Source organism: Girardinichthys multiradiatus, chromosome 4 (genome assembly GCF_021462225.1).
Source record: "Girardinichthys multiradiatus isolate DD_20200921_A chromosome 4, DD_fGirMul_XY1, whole genome shotgun sequence".
Classification (NCBI taxonomy): domain Eukaryota; kingdom Metazoa; phylum Chordata; class Actinopteri; order Cyprinodontiformes; family Goodeidae; genus Girardinichthys; species Girardinichthys multiradiatus.
The window spans coordinates 12,647,220-12,670,378 of record NC_061797.1 but is presented as its reverse complement, the minus strand read 5'-3'; the positions used below and the strand labels follow the sequence as shown (position 1 = coordinate 12,670,378).

The following is a 23,159-nucleotide window of genomic DNA, read 5'->3' as shown; positions in this document are numbered from 1 at the left end:
GGCTCTCCACAGGGTGCTGTATGAAAGGATATACACTGCTCAAAAAAATAAAGGGAACACTTAAACAACACAATATAACTCCAAGTAAATCAAACTTCTGGTAAATCAAACTGTCCACTAACAAAGCAACACTGATTGACAATCAATTTCACATGTTGTTGTGCAAATTGAATAGACAACAGGGGGAAATATTTGGCGATTAGCAAGACACTCAATAAAGGAGTGGTTCTGCAGGTGGGGACCACAGACCACTTCTCAGTAACTATGCTTTCTGGCTGATGTTTTGGTCACTTTTGAATGTTGGTGATGCTTTCACACTCGTGGTAGCATGAGACGGACTCTACAACCCACACAAGTGGCTCAGGTAGTGCAGCTCATCCAGGATGGCAGATCAATGCGAGCTGTGGCAAGAAGGTTTGCTGTGTCTGTCAGCGTAGTGTCCAGAGCCTGGAGGCGCTACCAGGAGGCAGGCCAGTACACCAGGAGACGTGGAGGAGGCCGTAGGAGGGCAACAACCCAGGAGCAGGACCGCTACCTCTGCCTTTGTGTAAGGAGGAACAGGAGGAGCACTGCCAGAGCCCTGAAAAATGACCTCCAGCAGGCCACAAATGTGCATGTGTCTGCATAAACGATTAGGAACCGAGTCCATGAGGATGGTATGAGGGCCCGACGTCCACAAATGGGGGTTGTGCTCACAGCCCAACACCGTGCAGGATGCTTGTCATTTACCAGAGAACACCAGGATTGGCAAATTCGCCACTGGCGCCCTGTGCTCTTCACAGATGAAAGCAGGTTCACATTGAGCACATGTGACAGACGTGACACAGTCTGGAGACACCGTGGAGAGCGATCTGCTGCCTGCAACATCCTTCAGCATGACCGGTTTGGCAGTGGGTCAGTAATGGTGTGGGGTGACATTTCTTTGGAAGACCACACGGCCCTCCATTTGCTCGCCAGAGGTAGCCTGACTGCCATTAGGTACCGAGATGAGATCCTCAGACCCCTTGTGAGACCATATGCTGGTGTGGTTGGCCCTGGGTTCCTCCTAATGCAGGACAATGCTAGACCTCATGTGGCTGGAGTGTGTCAGCAGTTCCTGCAAGATGAAGACATTGAAGCTATGGACTGGCCTGCCTGTTCCCCAGACCTGAATCCGATTGAGCACATCTGGGATATCATGTCTCGCTCCATCCACCAACGTCACGTTGCACCACAGACTGTCCAGGAGTTGGCAGATGCTTTATTCCAGGTCTGGGAGGAGATCCCTCAGGAGACCATCCGCCATCTCATCAGGAGCATGCCCAGGCGTTGTAGGGAGGTCATACAGGCACGTGGAGGCCACACACAATACTGAGCCTCACCGATTTCCATTGATGATTTTTGTGTGATTTTGTTGTCAGCACATTCAACTTTGTACAGAACAAAGTATTCAATGAGAATATTTCATTCATTCAGATCTAGGATGTGTTATTTGAGTGTTCCCTTTATTTTTTTAAGCAGTGTAGATGGAAAGTTAGGTGGATGGAAAAAGTGTGGAAGAAAAAGTTGAACAAGCAACAGTGAAAACTGCAGCCTTGATACTGTCCAGCATATGTACTCAATAGTTGGTTAAGTTTCCTTTTGCATGAATGCAGCATGGCAAGGAGGCAATCTTCCTGTGGCACTGCGGAGACATTAAAGAAGTCCAGGGTGCTAGAAACGTTTAGATGATATTCTAATTTACTGATATACATCTGACATACGGATATTTGACACCTTGTTTCTTGATAGAGGCATGCAAGCTCAAGGTGGCCATTATTTATTTTTTTAAAAGTAAAAATGTTCTTTAATAGGTTAAAAATGGAACTAATGACTTGTTTTTTGTGTTTCCATGGGCAAAGCAGTCTGAAAACAGGACAAAGCAATATTTTATAAATGCTAAATCTTTCAGTTGATAAGTTTGTTCACAAGCTCAGTATTTGTTGACTCATGCAAGGCTTGTTAGTCGTCTTTGCTTTCAGAACTGACACAGTATTTCAACTCTAAGTGCATGTTGTTTGTCGTGTTTGTGAAGTGACTGGCAGCACTTAAATTAGAGACCATTTTGCAGGGACAGAACACACTCACGAGAAGCTGCTGGCCTGGCAGATCTGAGGAAGGGAACGGTCGAGTTACAAATCGCTGATGTGTCTGCCTCTTCCACGTCTTGCTGCCAGTGGCTGAGAAAAAACATACGAAAAAAACAACAGGGTGAGGGCTGGCAGCTGGAATAAGAGGCAACCTTTTCTTTCCAAGCCCCTCTTTTTAAAAGCCCTGTTTACAGCTTCATCATCATGACTAAGAGTGCAATGTTCTTTTAAAAGCAGCTGTTTCAAGCATATGACTGAACTTTGGATGTTTAGTAATGAGAATCTCTGACTGAAAGGTTCACACCAACACAAAGATCATAAAATTCTGTTTTGGTGAAATAAAGCTAAATTATTTAGTTATTCCCTATTTACACATAATAGCAATCAAGGGTGCACCGATCAAAATTTTGCCTCAGATTTCTGATCTTTGATTTGTAAACTGATTTTAGCTAATTTCTTTTAAAGAACTATAATTTAATAAGATGTACAAAGAGCATCCAAAATGTTGATTTTTTTCAACCCTTTCTGCCCTGAACTATCACTAATTACTTATATAAAAAGCAGAGGTGATGTGACACTATGTGTGTGTGTGTGTGTGTGTGTGTGTGAGTGAGAGCGGTCTCTGCCGAACTTTGTTTTACAAAGAAATAACAGAGTTCAGATCTTTAACTGGGTATAGCATCTGATATTAGCTCTTAGTGTGTTAGCGGGGCTAGCATAAAAAACAACAAGAAACCTCCCAGAATTCTCTGTATTCTCTAGAACGTTTGGACTTTACTCTTAGATTTCTTAAAGGCTGCCAACATTTGGCTGTACCCCGTTCAGCCTTCCTGTTATTTACAGAAAGTCTTGTGCTCTCTTGCTGTCTGCCTGTTTAAACATGTAACAAATACAGTATCCTTTTAAACAGCTTCTTACATTTCTGTGCATCCACTGACCTCATTTTTAAACACCTCACTTATATTGAAAGCAGTTTATATTGATGCTTCTTCACCCAGTAATAACTTTCATGCCAAGGAGTATTTCTGTCAGTGTGATGTGGTATTATTTGGGTAAAGTGCTTACTAATTGGAGAATGATTAGATTTTTAAGATTCTGCCTGGCTGGTCATCAGTGTCACTTGCCTCCCATGTTTTTGTAGTCAAACTACATATTTTTATTGAAATTAAGATGACACACTTTCTCTAGAATATTATAATAAAACAGATCCTTTTCAAAAATGTAATTCCCATCTTAGCATTTTAAACAGTGACGTGACTGGATTTTAAAGATTTTCAACCATGCCACCTGTGTGAGACTTCTCACCTGTCGGGCGGGGCCATCCTGACATCACGGCACAGCCGCCCCGTCCAGGCACAGTAGGGATCTCTGGACAGCACACACTCACCACAGCTCAGATAGTTCGAACAGTTAGCCACAGGAACCTCCACCAGGCCCGAGTATGACGACACAAACAGCAGACCCTACAAAGGAAGGGAAAATACTCTTAAGAGTGTGTGTGACCAATGTTGAATGCCGTGGCAGAGAAGGCAATCTGCTTTTGGTTGTGGGTTTCTGATTTCAAAAAAGGAACATCATACTGGAACAATTACTTCATAAACAGAAGAGTCTAACCTAGCTAATGAACCAAGTCTGGCCAGCTGGTTTCAGTCTTCACAACACTACAATCATGTTTTCAGACATACATGTCCACAACGTCAGGGTTTGTTAAAAGCTCGTTGTTCACAGCAGTGACAGTTTTCATGTCCGCAGTGTGAAAAAAATGAGTTTCCCTCACCTCTCTTACAGTTCAACTGTAAACACAGTTCATACTCTTTTACAGGCCAGCTATTCCATCCCAGTGTTTCCGATTCATTCATGAAGCTAAGCACTCATAATAAATATCCCTACTTTTATTAGAATTACAGAATTGCAGATAGATTACAGTTTGGCGGCTTTGACCCAGAGAGACGTCTTTATGCAATAAGGAGAGGAGGTAATGAAATTTAGCTCTGGGTAAAGTACCAGAGAGTATTAAACTTTCTTCCAGGCAGTAATACAGCAAATTCAATGAACAGGCTGCTGTGGAGAGTCAGTTCCCCTTCTTATCAGTTTAAAACAATGAAAAATATGTGTAAACACTTAATATAAACTGATATGAAGAGGATCACTGCAATGGCCGAAGATTTATATTAGGTTATCATGATTGTATTTTATTAAGTTTCTGCACTAATTCATGTTAATGAGATGTACCCGCTGAGAGTCCAGCTCAATGTGCTGCACAGGCTGCGGTTTTGCAAACAGAACCATCTCCTCTATGATGTGCATCTTATCGTTCACATTGATGGCCTTGTGAAGCTTTCCATCATCTGGGAGAAAGAAAGACAAGAACAGTAGCCTTGAGTTGACATGGTTTAAAACAAGGGGTGCAGCAGTTTTGCCACCTATTTTCTCCAATGGGAGTAGATGTTTTGCAAAGAAAAAAAAGCAGCACCTGTCCCAATAAAGAGGACATCATACGCTCTCTCCATCCCTTGGATCTTGTGCACGGCAATCTGGGTGTAGCGCACACTGCGTTTCAGCAGCAGGGGGGCACTGCGGATCACGCTGTCCATCAGGAAGTGGTCCTTCACGAAGTTGAGGACTTTATCAGGCATGTGCAAGGACGACTGAATACCCATTTGCCTGGCGTGATTGGTCACGCACTTTGGAGGGATAAATGAGAGATGAAAAGCTATTTCAGATATGCAAAAGTATAAATACACCTTGAAGCTGTCTACATTTTGTCACGCTACAGCCACAAACGTCAGTCTATGTGACAACCCAACACAAAGTAATAATTAATACAATGAACACCACACTTTTCAGATTCATGTGCTAACATTTATGTATCCTGTTCATTTTACTTAATAATTATGCATGATATTATCTTGGTCCGTTGGATACATTCTAATAAAATACATCAAATTTGTGGTTGCAGTGTGACAAAATGTCAAAAACCAAAAGGGCAATGAAAATTTTAGCAAGCTACTGTAAACTGACCAGAAGGAACTCGTTATGAAAGGAACCTAAAAATCTGCTCCTCTGCAGCTTTTGATCAGATGAAACCATTTTGATGCTATAAGTTAATACTAAAAATAAGCACATTTAACTATTTTGTGTTTTTTATGGACCTTTTTCTGCTGCTTGCCTGTAGAATGTCGTCGTTATTAGGGTACCATATTACTTTGGCTTTCCATGTGTTATTATCCCTGTGGCTTTAATAGGTTACTAAACCAACTACAATGACTCACCGCTCCGGGCCGTGGCTCAGGTACTGGGTGGTTGTAGGTGTACCACTGCTGGGTCTCCCGGTTGACTTCTCTGTAGCGGCCACTAAAGGCAGCTTCCACCTGAGCCATGCTGAAAGCACACACCGCTGAGCTACCCGACGCCCCTTTATACCTGTGAACAAATACAAACATGCTCAGTGTCTTATTTTTTTAGGACAGCAGATTTAGGCAGATTCAGAAGAAAGCTGACACACAGAACCACTGCAAGCATCATCGGTCTCACCACTGTGAAGTGAAGACGCCGTAGAAGACAGTGCTCTCCCAGCTGTCTCCAGTGGGCTTCAGAACAAACATGTCCTGGATAATGTTGAAGGGGAAGCCGTCGTCGGGAAGGGAGCACAGGAGCTGGGCCTTTAGGAAGGTGGTCCACTTCTTCTGCAGCACCCGCTCACCTCCCTTGTCCCCCTGAAAGGACATCCACATTGTTGCAGAATATCAATGGAGATTTTCTGTTGCATTATTAATTCAGAGAGCACATAATCTCTGCTCACTCAGACAGGATGTGTGGGGCCGTCTGTGGCCCGGTGATCAGAGAGGATGGAGGTCAAGTGTGAGGCTTTTTTATATAAGCAGCAGGAGGAGCTTAAAGTTTAACTCATATCTGATACCAGCAGCAGACATTGTAGCTGCAGTGTCTTGGCCTCTGAATTAGCTGAAATGGGCTTAAGCCGCACACTGTTAGGATTTAAAGTCCACCTACATCCAGGTTGGAGGTAGGGTTTAGTAATTACAACTTTTTAAAGGCAGAGCTCTTCAGGATCTCAAACATAATTGAGTATAATAACACTTGACTTAAAAGTTGTTTTAAGAACAAGTGTGGGCTATTTTGTCATCATTACCTCAACAATAATTAGAGCTAAAAGGGCTAGAGAAAATTTCAGGTTTACTATATGCAGTTGGAAATCTAAGTTTTAAAACTACAACATGAACTAATCAGCTGGCAGGTGAAATGAAACACATGTTAAAAGGGATATTCGCCTATTATAAACAAATTATAGCAAATACAGTAGGCCGCTACCATAAATGGATATTTGTGCTGCTTAACCACACCGCTACACAAAAAGAGGTTTCATGTCTGTTGAATAGAAGTGTGACTAATTATTGGCAATACAGAAAAAAGGTTGGAGTGAACACTCCTACTTTCCCTAAAGAGCACCTACGCAGGAAAGGCATGTGAGCTTTGTGAAAGTAAACAGATAAGGAGGGTGGATTTCACATCAAGCAAAATAGACTTATGAAACAACTGGAAACTTTGTTTCAAGGGGAGCAATAACCCTTTGCTAAGGGATGAATACGCAACATGGTTAATGTCAAAGCTACAACAAATGTGACAACTTTTCTTCCATCCACCATGTGTGTAGCATTTGCTTGAAGCGAATCTTTAGTGACAATGTGACAAAACTAATTTACTTAGAGTTTGCCTATCTTCAGAATAATACTTTGAAAGCTACATTACTGTAGTGCAGTTAAACCTTCAAGAGTAAAACTTGGACTGATGTGAAGAAAGATGAGATACGCGGGTACTTCCTTGCATGGCTTGCTAATGTTGAGTAGATTATTTTGGAGACATATTTGTTTGGGGTTTTGTCACAGAGAATCAATTGCAACTTTGGTGAGTTACAGGCAGCGTAGGTTTACCTAAGAGCTTTTACTTTCCTGGGTGGGGTGGCAATTTGTTAGGTCTCTAAGCTACTGGCTCAGACAGCCTCTCTCCTCAGTTTCTGCTTGCCACTGGACAAATCTTCTTCCAAGTCTGCACCTTATGAACTCATATTAGAGCAGGTGATTTTCATATCACCACTTTGTTTCTGGGCAGCCATTGTGTTATCCACCGGTACCCGAGTTCAGTGTTCTGTACTCAACCACATCACTCCTCAGAAACTTTCAGATCTGGTTTTGACAGGCTTATGGTTGCATTTTTACATATTTATTGATATCATATATAAAAAAAATAAATTGGGTAAAATAATTTAAACTGAAAAGTTGGAAAAATGGCTCATTCCCTATATATCTGATACATTCATCTATTTACTTTCTTTACCCACTTTATAGGGTTTCATGGCAAGGCCCTCCTAGATTGTATTAATTAGCAAATCCTGTTTCGAACAAAAAGACAACAATAACATTTGGAACAAAGCCTTAAGTCAGGTGCAATTCATCTTCTTTTCTTAAGAGGGTGCTGTTGAGGTCAAATGATGGAAGACATTGGTTACTGTGGGCTCTTTAATTAAATAAAAAAAGAAGGACAGTAATTAAAACTAGGATTAGAGGTTTATGGTACTTAATATGTGGAAACCACAGTTAAAAAGGACATTTTAAAACAAAAGAAATGCCAGTGTCATGTTGCACAATATGTGAGTTCTTTACTTACAACTCCTACACCACGATAAAGCACTCACTCCCTTTTAGTCTGACACAAAATACTCCCATGAGCACTTCTCAGATTCAGCTTGTAAACACAAGCCGAAGGACACTCCCCCAAAATGTAGCCAGGAGGAGAAGGAGGAGGAAGAAGGAGGAGCAGGAGCAAAACAAGATCCAAGCCATCCTGAGTTGCTTCCCGTTTCTTCTCTGAAACAGAAAAACAACTCTTGTATGACAGCACAAGGGTTCAACCACCTGAGAGGAGATAATATAGTGCAAAACTACAACCTCCTCCTCCTCCTCTGTGTGCTGTCACACACAAAGCATCTGGCTGCTGCCTCCAGTGAGCTGAACCTCTATGGGACCTATGCAGGACCTGGGAGCCAATTAGGAGGCTGTCCATGTAATGAGCAGACCGCATTCCTGCTCTCTCAGCTGTCCACTGCCGTTGTTGCAGTGCTCTGCTGCACATCATGTTATTTCAGCCACGCCCTTCAGGCAGCCAAGAAAAAAAGCACTGCATTACCCAACTCTCCTAAGTTTTAAGAAACCAAAGGGTCTTTAAACACTTCCACGTAGATGAAACTATTGTAGGAAAATGCTCACGCACAAGCCCACTCTCCCCAGTCCCTGAGTGAACACACCTGAATAAACACAAGGAAGAGGGAGTGGGAGAAGGGAGGGGAACAGATGGGAAAGAGGGAGAAAAACAGCTTTGACTCAGGGTTGCAAAGTTTTCCTCCTAAAACAGTAGTTAGAATAACTTAAAAAAACTAGGAGACTTTAGCCATTTTATTTATGTTACGTGAAAAGAAGCCTGTCTTATTTTTAAGCCCATCTTAACATATGAAACTTGAGACTGGACATGATTGAGATATGTGATAAAAACACATTCCAACATATCTGAACTCAGTTTAATAAAAGGAGAAAAAAAAAAAGAGGATTATGCTTTCTGTCCGTCTCAGGAGTAAAATCCCCCCAAAAGACTGCAAATTCGTGTGTAGTTTTGAAGATTTGCTTGGAAATTTCATCACCAACCTACACACTTAACTATTGCAGATAATGGAACCCATTCAGACGGCAATTTGCATTAAACATTCAGCCCAAATTTATTGAAATGAAATATATAAACCTAGTTTCTTAATTAAGCGCGCCATTTAAAGCAATCTATTTAATATGTAATGCTACTACCCAGACATTTCTGTAAAACACACCTTAGGTATAGCTCGTCACCTATAGAACAGCAAATTGTAGTCAGTTTTTCCTCTTTCTTTTGGCATCTCTTTGTAAATTGTTACTTCATCAAAATAAAATCTACCCACCCAAAAACAAGCTTCCACATGCATGTGCCTCCGGTGACATCACATAAGGCAAGAAGCCAAAAGGTTTTTGTAAAGACTTATATTTGTACCTTTTTACATTTTCCCCCATTTGGTTTATGTTTTAAACTAAATTCCTCCTTCAAAAGTGTTTGCATGCATTCCTTACAGCTCCAACAAAGCATATGTAAGAGCGCTGCATCGATTTAAGGAAAATCTGGCAACAGTAAAACACATGGAGGCCAGAGTTCATCATCAAAGATGTTTACTTCGACCTAAGTTGTTCCACGCTGTATGGAGCTCTGAAGCTCCAAACACCGAGCCGAGCACACAGCCCCACTCCAAGAACTCGGGCCGCATCCCGTCCCCTAACACAGTGCACCGCAACAGCAAGGCAACGACCTCGGCTTCCCGGTGTTCGTTCTCCGACGGTGTCCGACCTCTTAAGGGAAGCTCCTAACAGACTGGAGGAATTAGAACGCTGTTAAGAGGTCGGACACCCAATGTCTGCCTGTCGAGTTTGCCATTGCTAAATGCTATTTGGTGGGGAAAAGCCATGCAGATTCGAGCTATGAAGGCTAAAGCTAACCAGCTAATAGGCAGAAGTTGACTCCTGAAGAAACAGCCCTTTCTCATTTGCATAATGAGGCAGAGATGCATATGGAAATGTAAAAAGCACACGCATAAATAAATAGCATTAACAAATAAATAGAGTAAAAATAATACAAAGGAAAAATAAAACAGACAGAAAATATTTAAACATACACATAAATACATTTAAAAATAAGTCATTAATAAATAAAGTTGAAAATTGTAATGGATAATAAATAAATAAGGTAATTATTACAAAACTGAATAAAGAAGCTAATTAAATAAGATATAGACATTTATGTCTAACTGAATACTTTAATTACTGCCTACATTTATTTATTTACTGTATTTGTTATTTATTTAATCATATGCGTATTTAATTTTGAGCATTTATTTATTTCTGTATATATTCTTAATTATGGCAGAATCGGTCCTCTATACCTGAGAAGCTATAAACCAGCATCTGAAAAGACGTCAGTCGGGGAAAAAAAACGGAGCTGCGGCATTCCCGTAAAATAAAATGTGCCTCACAGAGCAGAGAAAGCTATTCTTCTCCTTCTGTTGCACAGTTGAACTGCAGCAAGTCGCCACAGTCTGTGGGCCTTTCTGTCAATGATTTCCATATATAGAAGCCGGGAGGTGCTCTACTGCGTGAGCTCCAGCTACCAGAGCCTTGCAGGACCAAGTCATTAGCCTGTCACTTGAGATTACATGCTGTCTCCATGATTCCTCACATTACCACTTCTGCGAAAGAGAGGCATCTGTCAGGAAAAGGGATGCTGATTTCATGTTTATCAGGCATTTTTGCAACCCCAATGACGGATGAAAAGGGGTTAGGTCTGAATTTAAATATCCAGGCTGACAGATTAAACTAAACTCTGACAGAGTGAGGGACAAGGAACGACCAAAAGGGTGAAATAGCGAGTGTTTTCTCTGCAACAGAAATTGGAAGAAAAAAAAAAAAGAGGAAAAAGCATTTCATTTTCCTGCGAAGCACCCTTGAATACTAATAACGCCTGCAAAGCTCAAAGGGTTGCTGGTGAAAGGCGAGGAGCTAGTGGTATGGACGAGTGCAGCTGACATTGTGAGGGAAATGGAAGGAGAGTGGAAGATGACATTGCAGGGAAACTAAAAGGAGGGAGGGAGGAAGGCGATAATGATTCAGACAAGGAGGAACAAAAATCTGGTGAAAACATGTTTGTACAGTCAAACAGAAAAAGCTTCAATGCACCAGCAACAGTTCTTTCCACTACATCCACACAAGCGTGACGTCTAGTTAAATGCTGACATATATGGTCTGACATGTCAGTGGTCCTGGCTTGTTTGGAAGAGGATTGCAGAAGGATTACAGGCAGGAAGTTTTGAGCCATTTTTGTTTTTTGTTGTGTGACACTCCCGCGTCTTACCTTACACACGCGAGCGATCCGCGACACGATGGTGTTGTCGAAGAAGTCAAACTCTTTCCCCGCCTCGCTGAAGAAGAAGTAAATCTTGTCGTCATTGCCCACAGGGTTTCCTGCCGGCTGACTCTCCTCGATGTAAGCTGACCCAACAAAGACTGGATCTATCCACAATAGAAATAATAGACAAACAGGTTCTGCCTTTATCACTTACATACTCACTGGGATTATCTGTTTTAAGCCGAAGCAATGTTTGAAAGCCGTGTCACACAGCCTTGAGAAAGTAGAGGAAACAGGATGCTCTGTGTAATTGCACTCAGATGCCTCAGGACCACTCTGCACAGATTACCAGAAGATCAAAAGACAAGAGCCATCCTAATTGTGCGCAGCATGGAGAAAACTCCAGCAGCGGTCGGCTGATGCCGTTTTGATAGGACTGGGCTTCAGCAATATACAGTGGCTTGTCTTTGCTTCCATTAGTGACTTTGCCTCACTAATGACGGCCACTTTTCAGATCTTATCTGCTTCAGCTGCTACTTAATGGAGGACATGCAGGAGGAATAGGAAAACACACTCACCTTGGAGCCATTTTAAAGAGTTTTCTGTTTTCAGTGAAGTTCCCTGACCCAAACTTTTGTAAATGACAGGCTCATTCCCTTGAAAGTTGCTGACGGTACCGGTGTATAACTCCCCGTCTGAAAGAAAAGCACAACAGCGACAAGGAGTGAAGAGAAGTTACCAATAACAAATTAATGGGGCACCGACCAATCAGCTAGTGATCAGAATATGCAATTTTTTCCTGAATGGAAAATATAGCATATAGAGTGGCTTCTAAAAGTGTAAACAACCTCGTTAATAATACAGGTTTTTGGGATAAACCATCATAAATCATCAAAACTTTTCCCACAAATATTGCGACATATATTCTATACAAATAAACTGAAAAAACAGGTAGAAGTCAAACAGCATCCCTCATATGGAGTTGGCAACATTTGCTCACTCTGCCTTGCTAAAGTTTATTAGACCTCTCAGTATGTGAGGACATCTCTTGTCCACAGTCCTCTTAAGGTCACAACACTGATTTTGTCAACTTCAGTTCTGAACCTAAACCATTCCAAAACTTTAAACTTTCTTCTAGTGAGATCAATCTTGTTGATTATATTGGACTCGCTGTAATAATGAAAATAAAATCCCTCTTCCTTTTCAGCTTTCAAGCAAACAATGGGGTCCACAGTCACAAAAACCAAGAGAAAAGGCCTTCAATCTTACTCCTCTGTTCAGACACATGGCCAACACAGCAGATCGCTGTCACATGTGGAACACAATCAGTAATTGCTGAAAACTCCTGCAGCCCCTTCAGTGTTACTCTCAGGCTCTTGGCAACCTCACTGACCAGTTTCTATCTGTTTTCTTTTTAAATCGATAATGGAGAAATGTACAGTTTTAGTAATGAATTGGTGTTCCACATTTTCTCCGAATATTGATGGTTATGCATGATTTCAATTTAAAACGTGCACTTTTTGTAACCTTCTCCTGACTGATACTATCATTTTAAACCTGTCTGTAATCGTTGTGGTTGAAGGGAACAATTGAGAAAATCAAGAAAATCCTATTGGGACAGATAAACCTTATGAATGATTCATTAATCCATTGTAGGGGTATACCCAGGATGACTGAACGCTGGAACTGGAAACGAAGTATTAGCAAAGGTATGCAAACTTATGCTGCCAAGTTATTACAGCTTTTTTGATTTTTACCATCTTCTCCAACAGATAAGTTTGTATTACAGTGGGATTGTTAGGGTTACAGTCTTGCTAAATGTAGAAAAAGTTAGGTAATAATTTATCTTGATCTCATTTTTTGGCATTATAGTACTTTGCATTTAACAAGGGTGTGTAGACATTTATATGCACTGTAGCTAAAGTAAGCAGGTAAGGAAAACTTTATTTATTTATATTTATACAGTACAGACCAAAAGTTTGGACACACCTTCTCATTCAAAGAGTTTTCTTTATTTTCATGACTATGAATATTGTAGCTTCACACTGAAGGCATCAAAACTATGAATTAACACATGTGGAATTATATACTGAACAAAAAAGTGTGAAACAACTGAAAATATGTCTTATTATCTAGGTTCTTCAAAGTAGCCACCTTTTGCTTTGATTACTGCTCCGCACACTCTTGGCATTCTGTTGATGAGCTTCAAGAGGTAGTCACCTGAAATGGTTTTCACTTCACAGGTGTGCCCTGTCAGGTGGGATTTCAGGACAGGACACAGGACAATGACCCCAAACACACCTCCAGGCTGTGTAAGGGCTATTTGACCAAGAAGGAGAGTGATGGGGTGCTGCGCCAGATGACCTGGCCTCCACAGTCACCGGACCTGAACCCAATCGAGATGGTTTGGGGTGAGCTGGACCGCAGAGTGAAGGCAAAAGGGCCAACAAGTGCTAAGCATCTCTGGAAACTCCTTCAAGACTGTTGGAAAACCATTTCAGGTGACTACCTCTTGAAGCTCATCAACAGAATGCCAAGAGTGTGCGGAACCATCAGCAGGCTCTGATCACAGGACCTCAAGGACCTTCCAGGGACATATGGGTGTAGAAGTCCTCTGAGATAACCCAGTACTTATTAGTAAAGAGCTCCCCAAATCAGTAAAAAAATCTTTAATTGCACTCTGAAATAAACAGCAGGCCAGTGGAGTTGCATCACATGTGAAAACCTGGAGGATTTTGGCAGAAGCCCGGCAGCAGCATTTTGAACAACTTGCAACTGTTCTAAGGAGGTTTAGCTAAGACATGTGAATAACGAATTGCATAAATTCAAACATGATGAAACAAAAGCATTAATAAATCTTTCCAGTTCAAAACATTACACAATGGAGCTTAGTTTGCCAATATTTCTCAGATGAGAAAAACATGAACCAACCAGAGACTTGACATGTACATCAGAAGTAAAACCAGAATCAAAGGTTGTGCCAAGGTTCCTAACAGAGGATTTTTGCCAAAGAACCAAGAGGTTCAAGTCTCTCCTTTATCCTAGACATGCATTTTCCTTGTGCAAAGATAACTATTTCTTAGATAAAACTGTCCGCCATCCACTGTTTAACAGAGTCTAAGCACTTTAAGTCACTGTAAGCTCCGTAATAGAACAGGGAGTGAGGGAATAAACCCTCTCCCACGCCCACAGCATCAGGGTTAATTATTCACTAATTGCCTGTTAAAAACAAAACCTCTTTCTCTTCACTTCCGGCTATTTATTAGACACTCTGACGCAGACGAACAACATTAGCAGCCACATCATGACTCATTACTGAGTCAAAGAAGGAGCTTGCATCAAAGCTGCTTCCTGTCTGCTTCCAAGAGGAAGTTGTTCATGAGAAGCGAGAGTCTTACTACGTACCCACGATGATGGCGGTGGATTTGTACTCCGGATTAAAAGGACAGCGACTGCGCCCGTCGTCTGTCACAATCTCGCCCGCTTCGTCTCTTGCCAGTGTAAATGTGGACGTATTCTGGGGACGAATGGGAAAACACAGTCAGGGACAGACCAATTAATGTTCCAGTTACAGTGAAATGAAGGAGGTGAAGTTAATTTAGAGGCCTCTAGTTCGTTTTCTCCATTAGAAAACACACTGTACACTCCTGTCAGTGTTGCAATCTGAACATTTTAAACACTTTAGCTTTCTATGAACTATGTCATCTTCTTGGTTGACACCAACTGTGGTTCATTCGGTGTGCATAACTGCAAGAAAGAGCGAGACCTTCAGTGGATAACAGGAAGGTACTCTATTTTTATAATTTTGAGTTTTGATCACATTTCTGTTATGGAACATGCTGGATTTGGAAAGGTCAGCCTTTGGAAATCTAAAAAAAGAATTAAGGTTAAGTACATTGTTGGAATTTAAACAATATGGAGACTCCTGGTTTTTGTAATGCTAGCTGCACTAAAATCCCAAATAGTAGAGGATAAATTGGATAATAATTTTATCTTTGTTTAAAAGCAGTAAAACATGCCTCTGCCAAGATTATAAATTCTTAATTCTTGCGTACCCCAGGAAGGCTAAAGAAATATATTTTGAATCCTATCTCCTTTAATAAAGATAAATAATAATAAAAGAGAAATCAGAATCAGCGATAATCTGTATTAGCAAGTCAGTAAAAATCAGAGACTGGAAATAGTCCTGAAACCTTTACTGGTGCATTTCCTTATAACTAAAATATAAACAAAAAGAGGGAGGGTTACTGGAGTATTATGGCTGCCAGTAATAAATGTACTATACAGGTCCTTCTCAAAATATTAGCATATTGTGATAAAGTTCATTATTTTCCATAATGTCATGATGAAAATTTAACATTCATATATTTTAGATTCATTGCACTCTAACTGTAATATTTCAGGTCTTTTATTGTCTTAATACGGATGATTTTGGCATACAGCTCATGAAAACCCAAAATTCCTATCTCACAAAATTAGCATATCATTAAAAAGGGTCTCTAAACGAGCTATGAACCTAATCATCTGAATCAACGAGTTAACTCTAAACACCTGCAAAAGATTCCTGAGGCCTTTAAAACTCCCAGCCTGGTTCATCACTCAAAACCCCAATCATGGGTAAGACTGCCGACCTGACTGCTGTCCAGAAGGCCACTATTGACACCCTCAAGCAAGAGGGTAAGACACAGAAAGAAATTTCTGAACGAATAGGCTGTTCCCAGAGTGCTGTATCAAGGCACCTCAGTGGGAAGTCTGTGGGAAGGAAAAAGTGTGTCAGAAAACGCTGCACAACGAGAAGAGGTGACCGGACCCTGAGGAAGATTGTGGAGAAGGGCCGATTCCAGACCTTGGGGGACCTGCGGAAGCAGTGGACTGAGTCTGGAGTAGAAACATCCAGAGCCACCGTGCACAGGCGTGTGCAGGAAAAGGGCTACAGGTGCAGCATTCCACAGGTCAAGCCACTTTTGAACCAGAAACAGCGGCAGAAGCGCCTGACCTGGGCTACAGAGAAGCAGCACTGGACTGTTGCTCAGTGGTCCAAAGTACTTTTTTCGGATGAAAGCAAATTCTGCATGTCATTTGGAAATCAAGGTGCCAGAGTCTGGAGGAAGACTGGGGAGAAGGAATTGCCAAAATGCCAAAATGGTTCTCACTGTGATGCCAAGACAGGAACACACACACACACACACACACACACACACACTTTTGTCAACATGATGAGTGCTGCTGTAGACCCAGAGAGCTCATATTTGCTTAGGATTCCAGTTCAAGGCCCAATGTCCTGCCAAGTCATCTCATATCTGAGACATGCTGTGTTTTCCTTCCACTTTGACGTCAAAGATGAGAGGTTAATTCCCCCTTGTTTAAATGTAGAGCAGGCTCCAAGCTTAGCTGAAGCTCTAACGGTAAAATCAATGTCATGTCTTCTAATAGTTAACTTTACTCCTCATGCACTTGACAAATCTACTGCGTCCTTTCCAGGAGCTTCTACACTTCCCACGTTACCTTGTCTGGCTAAAGGACCTCAGCAGGAGGCGAGTGAATTTTATAAAAAAATATAACCTCAAGCATGCTAGCGTAAAGGGAGAAAAAGTGTTTTTTTTGCATGTGAACAAAGGGTAGATTGAGAGATCAATACTTACAATGTAGGCACAGACAGGACTGAAGGCGTAGGTACCGCACACGTAGAGATGAGTGCTATTGAGCCGCAGGAGAATTTTGATGTAGTTGAAGCAATCGGTCTGGATGAGAACAAATGGATGGCGTCAGGTTCAGAAATTCACAAGGAATTTAAAGAAGCGACTGCAAATACTGAAACACTCAAAGTTACTGTCTGAGAGCAGACATCGGGAAAATTCCCAGGGTCAATACTCCACACATATTATTGTTGGATGGATGGATGGACATATAGATTAACAAATGAATTATTGAAGAAATAGATAAATTGATATATAGATAATGGACCATCAGATAGATGAGACAGACAGCCTGGACAAAGGGACAAAGACATGGGTGGATGTATAGATAAATATTTTAGGGACAAGATCGGATATAAAGTCTTGAAATGCTAGTTTCTTTCCATGATCCTTTTTTCCAGACCTGGAAGACACTTTAACCCCATGCTTTATAGACTTTTTTTCAAACTAAGTAGGTACATTCACAGACTGAAAGAGACCTTTCCTGAAAAACCTGCCAGCCTTAGAGTATTTGCCTGTAGAGCGTTTTGTAATACAGAGAGAGCTGTGCACTGCAGCAGGTGGATTACCGAGGCTTCTCACCCAGGGACACAACAGCTGGCATGACAACAAGGTAACAGACAGACTGAAGAAGAAGGAGCTGTTCCTCCAGGGAGATCGCAGGCATGATGAATCTGTTTGTATCTCCTGGAAAGGTTTGTCAGCTCTCCGCTCATGTTATTGCCTCACATGTGAAACAAGTAGGAGGTCGCAAGGGAAGACCGAACACAGTGCAGGATTAAAAAGACCATTATAGTGATGGGTTTTCTGAAGATCGTACCTCCAAGTTTTTTCCTTTAAAACCGCACTCTTCTCTTTTTCCAGCAGGAGTGCCCCATGTCAGCTGATGAGGAGAGACAAGAAAGAGGAAAAGCTGAATAAGTAAAAAAAAAAGCTAAAGGTGGCCACAAATAATGGATGGATGAACTATGCAGACTCTAACCTTTGGCTTATCTGCCAGACATATTCAGCAACTTTTTAAAAACCTGTATGGGAGGTTTTAACTAAAGATGCACCGATCAGATGGCCAGAGATTAAAATCTAGACTAGAAAGTTTTCATAGTAACGACAAAATATAGGATAAATGCTCATCGCTGTAGTCAAGTAGGGGAAAACAAAACCCTAATAAGGTCAAAATCAGAATCTACAGCTCAGACTTGAAAGAAAATTACAATTTGTTCTGGCCAGAAAAAGTCTAATTGGTGCATTATTAGTTTAGACTGGTAATCTGTTTGACACCCTGCTGTGCTTACGTTCTTTTGTAGCTTGCTCTTGCTGATGTCCGAGAGGCTGAGGGCGAACAGCTCCTCCCTGGCTCCGACGTACAGCATGTCATCCTCCTGGCTGAGCAGCAGAGAGGTGTAATTGAAGACGCCACCCACTGAAAATCTCTTGGCTGATCTCTCCTTTGCATCTGGACAGAGAAGAAGGCAAACACACACACGCAAAAACACAGAAGGAGACAGCAGGTGATTATCACAGAGAAGGACAGAACAAAAAGGAACAGGAATGTCCTGATGCTTAGAGTACAACCAGAGCCTAAACGCTCTCAGTTTTATTATTCTTTATAGGGGATAAAGGGTTAAAGATTTCCTTCCTAGCAAGAGTTTTAATCGTATGTGCTCATTATTGCATGATAACACCCATCTGTTTCACCCACAAATGACCATCGAATTACCTTTTCAACTCTGCATGCAGCTTTCTCTTAGATGTCATTCCAGTCTATTTAAACCTGTTGAGCTTGGTCTGCCATTTTAATAAAGCCTGTTTTTTCCATCTAGAGGACCATCTGAAAACCAATTTATTTTATCAGAGGGGCCATGAGGCACAACAGAGCCACAACAGAGCTACCACATTATGTCACATTGTACATCCATGCAAGTACCTGTTTCCTTTTGTTTCCATTTAAGGCAAGAACACAGTAGTATTTGACACCAACCTTTAGCTAAATTAGGGTCGACTGTAATGAAAAGAATGGTGGTAATAGCTTACTGTATAAAAAACCTTAGGGAGAGACACAAGCAAAACAGGTCACGTTGGCTAATCTACACCAGTAAAATAAAGAGATCTTCACAATTCATTTCAATCTTGGTAGACAGTTTAGTTTTTGCATGGGTCAGTATGAGATTCCCATAACCTTGAGTAAAAATATTTACACAAGAATGTCAAGAGGAGTTTAAAAACAATCTAAAGGTTTTCTTAAAAACAAAAAGCAACAATTTTACTGCTGTTAAGACTTTATATTGGTTGTAAAATTCAAATAATGGGTTTCAGTAAACATTTCAATTTTGATACAGACTTGAATATAAACATCTCCCAAATAGTAGTAATCAAGTAAATGCACTTATTGTGTACCTTTTATACCTTTTTGTTGTAACCTTGGCAGTATAATACACTGATACTGGCTGGTTAAATAGGTTTAAACAGATTTTTAGTTAAGATCTCCTGGTGTTTGTGTGGTGTAGGAGTTTAAGCGTGCGACCCATGTACGGAGGCCTTAATCCTCGCCGCTGGCTGTCGCGGGATCAAGCCCTGGGGATGTTTTCTGCACACCCTTCCCCCACTCTTTCCACCATTTCCTGTCTGCTTACTGTTGATCACACCGGTGATGATAGAACCTGGTCAGTAATTGTTACCAATACAAAACACGATCGGTCCAAAAAAAAAAACATTGCATCAGCAAGCCCATCCTCACATGCTTTCTCGCCTCCACATCTCTTCTCCCCTGAGCCATGCGCAGTAGGTTACATGCAACAGGAAACTTAATATAAAAGAAAATGATAAAATATGGGCCACTAGTGCCACAAAAAAACATTTAAAGAAAAAAAACACCTGGTGTTTCAAATAGTTCATGATGCCATGCACTCCAACAAATGTCCTGGAGACTTTTAAGGAATAAATAAATAAATAACAAAACATAATAAATCTGGTTCATACCATCATAGATCTTCTGTTGTTTTTAACAGCAGAGCATGAGGTGTTTCGGGCCATACCCACCTGGAGTGTTTGTTGCCCAAAATCCAAATATATCAATCAGAGATTGTTAGTTGTACCAACAACTGTCCTACTGGTGATTCTGTGAAAAGCTATTTTATCACATGGGCCTCCCACCCACTGGATATATACTCAAACATCAGTGCAAGATCATCCTACAACAACTAAGATTAATTTATTTTAAAACTTTTTACATACCAGAGTGCCAATAAATCTGGAGTCCACATTCTGACATTCAAAAGGAAAAATAACTTCCCAGTCCTTTTCTACATTCATGCTTTTTGCTGAGCATGACATTTCTAGTTTCATTTTTGTTCCCCATCTTTACAGAAAGCAAGCGGTTTACCAACAGCTTACTTTTGTCACATTTAAAGGTAGTGGATTTTCAAAAAGACTAAATAAAAAGACCAACATGGTGTCAAACAAACAGTCCTAAAATACTTTATTCAAGAGTTGCACTGGGTGATTTTAATCATTCAGGCATAAAATGAGTGGGACATTATATCTCTCATCTATTGTTTGCATACTTCGAAATTGGCCGTCTTTGTAAATGTTTGTCTCTTCCCTCTTATTGTAAACATTTAAACACACTCCACGTCCTTCCTGTGCCAAAAAGAAAGAAAAAAAAAAAGTAGTGGTTATAAACTCCATGTGTTTATTCGCATGGGATTACAAGCTTGAAGCCTTATGAACTGTAAAAATGAATGTTTACCACAATTAAACCATTTACAACCGCTCCTGCCCCCAATTCCCAGTGATCAACCAGAAAGCAGTTCACAGTTTAACCCTTCGGATGGCAAGAACAACAAAAAGAAGGCACCAAGCCTGTTCATCTTCAACGCTCCAGGGGTGCATTGTACAGAAAACCGCAATAAATGTTTACAACCCACGGCATAAACTTCTAAACGCGTTCACAAATGGTTCATCTCGCTCTCAAGGCTGTTTGGCAGATGATCATCTTCCCCTTGTGGTAGTGAAAGCCAGTTGCGCGAGCCGCATCCCGTCCAGATTCAAACGCTGGACCTTTCCTACATCACCAAGCTCTAATTCTCTTTAAAACGCAGTGACATCTGGAGTTAATCAAGACTGGGGCCTGCCACTAAAAATCAAGGCGGGGGGAAAAAAAACTTCCTTTGTCACTGGCGGGTCCTTCAGGACACGAGTCTCCCTGCACCGTGAAGGAAAAAAAGTGGTTCTGTTTAAAGATGAAGTAAGCCTGTTAAAATATCCTTAAATGCTTATAAAAGATAGGTATCCTCAGACTTGGCGGACCCTGCAATCCGCAGACAGAGGAGTGCCATCTCGCCTCCCAACAGAGGGACATATCATGGCCTGATTGTCAAGGCTCCCATGGGTTTAGGACATTCACTGGAACCAAAAAGCAGCCTCTCCTCAGCATATTAAAACTCTCTGACATAAATCACAGTGACAGTCTCTCAGACAGACAATAGAATAACGAGCAGTGGAGAGCAAACTCATGAAAGTTTTACTCAGAGGGCAGAAAAGAATATTTATTTGGGAGGGGGGGGGGCGTAGATCTTGACCTATGAAAAACAAAATATGCACACAGAGAAAGAGGAGAAGAAGGGAATTTAAGGTACAGCAAAACTGAAGGCAACACAATAACAAATATCAAGATGCAGATATTGTCTTTTTTTTTGCTTTCCATGCAGTGATGCAGCAGAGTACTTAAGTGTTTCGACGTTTTTGCAGTAGAACGTTGGGAATCCACATATGTAAACAGTTTCACAGTTAAACTCAGTTTCCATTCATCACCCAGTGGTTTAATCAGCTGGCTGTCAGCAGGTCAGGCCCAGAAACTCTGCCAGTGATCATTGCACCTACCATCAACATGGCTGCTTTACTGTCTTTGTTAAACGTGGTAAATTGGTAAGCTCCACAGCCTGAGAGTCAAACCGACAGACAAACTCAGACAGTGCCAGTTTGCAGAGGCTGGGCTACTGAGAAATAGATCCCAGCACTTCGCCAAACAAGATGCTGCAGGGCAAGGAAATAAAGGAGCAGGACCAACTTTTTTCCCTTTTTTTCCAAAGTTTAACAGCACATAAAGGCGGGTAATGGATTGGCTGCATTATAGGCGTTACGCTTTCCAGAACTCTCCTAAAAGCTGAATGTAAACATGCCCCAGATTTACTATGGCAGCATGAGCCGAATCACAAGGCAACGGGGTAACAAGAACAAAGGGGTTCACATTTAGCTGGGCTGAAACAACCAAAAGCAGAACACAACTTCTCTTGAAGATAGAAAAAAGAAAACATTACAAAAATAAAAATAAAAAATACACAATTTGGTTGTCTGCAATCCAAGGCTACAACAGCGTGCACAGACTGACATGATTTGACAACAGGCCTGATAGCAACAGCAAGGATGAAAGAAGCCAACTTCAAGGCCATCAAATGATTGTTATTGTTTTGTTGGAAAGTACAGGAGACAGGAAGATTCAGTGCATTTTATTGTGATTTTAGAAAGTAGTTAGTGGAAGGTAAATGATACACGTCTCTATATACACAAAACTTTTACAACACCTTTCTCATTTACTGGTTTTCTTTATGTTTATGACTATTTATATTGTACCTAGATTCTCAATGAAGGCCTCAAAACAGTGAATGAACACATAAAATTATGTAGCAAACCAAACATTGCAAAAAAACTTTAAATAAGTTTATTTTAGATTCCTTAAAGTAGCCGCCCTTTGCTGTAATGACTGAAATATTAACCTCTGGCCATCTTTCAATGAACATCTGGGAAGTTCTTTCAAGACTCTTTGGAAAACCATTTCAGGTGATCACCTGAAAACCATATAACCATGTGCGTTCATTCACAGTTTTGTTGCCATTGGTGAGAATCTACAATTTAAATAGTTATGAAAATAAAGAGCGAAAGTGTAGCTAAAACTTCATGTAAAGCTAATATTGTAAAGAAAATACTGTCTGGTGAGAGAAGCCCCCCCCAAATAGTAGAAACACAAGCTACAGCCGTTTTAGAAAATCCTAGCACTGCTATATGCATATTGTGAATCACAAAGGATGTCGGAGAGAGTATCCTAATTGCTTCATTGACTTTATTAAATCAGGGTTGCATCTGGCATCAAAGTAGTTGAGTTGCATTAATAAAATATGAACCTGTGTTTGAACGACCTCAACCTTTTGGATTGTATGTATTGGTGTTAGTGTGAATATGTCTGTGTAGTAGCTGTGTATTAGTTTTTCACCTGGAATTGTAAAGATGTAGCAATGGTGAGAAGAGTAGAAACCTAGGGGTTTCTCTTAGGGACTTCAGCTCTTCAGCTAGGGGCAGGTATCCTTGGCTGCACGAG

At 41.0% G+C, this 23,159-nt stretch overlaps 1 protein-coding gene across 2 annotated transcripts in view; it reads right to left on the bottom strand.

Moving 5' to 3' along the window:
- Window positions 1-23,159, bottom strand: part of LOC124866487 (semaphorin-4B-like) — an 83,185-nt gene that overhangs the window by 1,887 nt on the left and 58,139 nt on the right. For both annotated transcript variants that reach the window (XM_047362288.1, XM_047362287.1), the window contains exons 3-14: window positions 18,082-18,242; window positions 17,610-17,672; window positions 16,736-16,834; window positions 14,499-14,610; window positions 11,672-11,788; window positions 11,100-11,257; window positions 5,643-5,824; window positions 5,381-5,531; window positions 4,582-4,792; window positions 4,341-4,456; window positions 3,414-3,571; window positions 2,107-2,198 (exon numbers count right to left, since the gene is read on the bottom strand). In XM_047362288.1, the coding sequence (XP_047218244.1) occupies window positions 2,107-2,198; window positions 3,414-3,571; window positions 4,341-4,456; window positions 4,582-4,792; window positions 5,381-5,531; window positions 5,643-5,824; window positions 11,100-11,257; window positions 11,672-11,788; window positions 14,499-14,610; window positions 16,736-16,834; window positions 17,610-17,672; window positions 18,082-18,242 (1,620 nt within the window). The remainder of the gene's footprint in view (window positions 1-2,106; window positions 2,199-3,413; window positions 3,572-4,340; window positions 4,457-4,581; window positions 4,793-5,380; window positions 5,532-5,642; window positions 5,825-11,099; window positions 11,258-11,671; window positions 11,789-14,498; window positions 14,611-16,735; window positions 16,835-17,609; window positions 17,673-18,081; window positions 18,243-23,159) is intronic.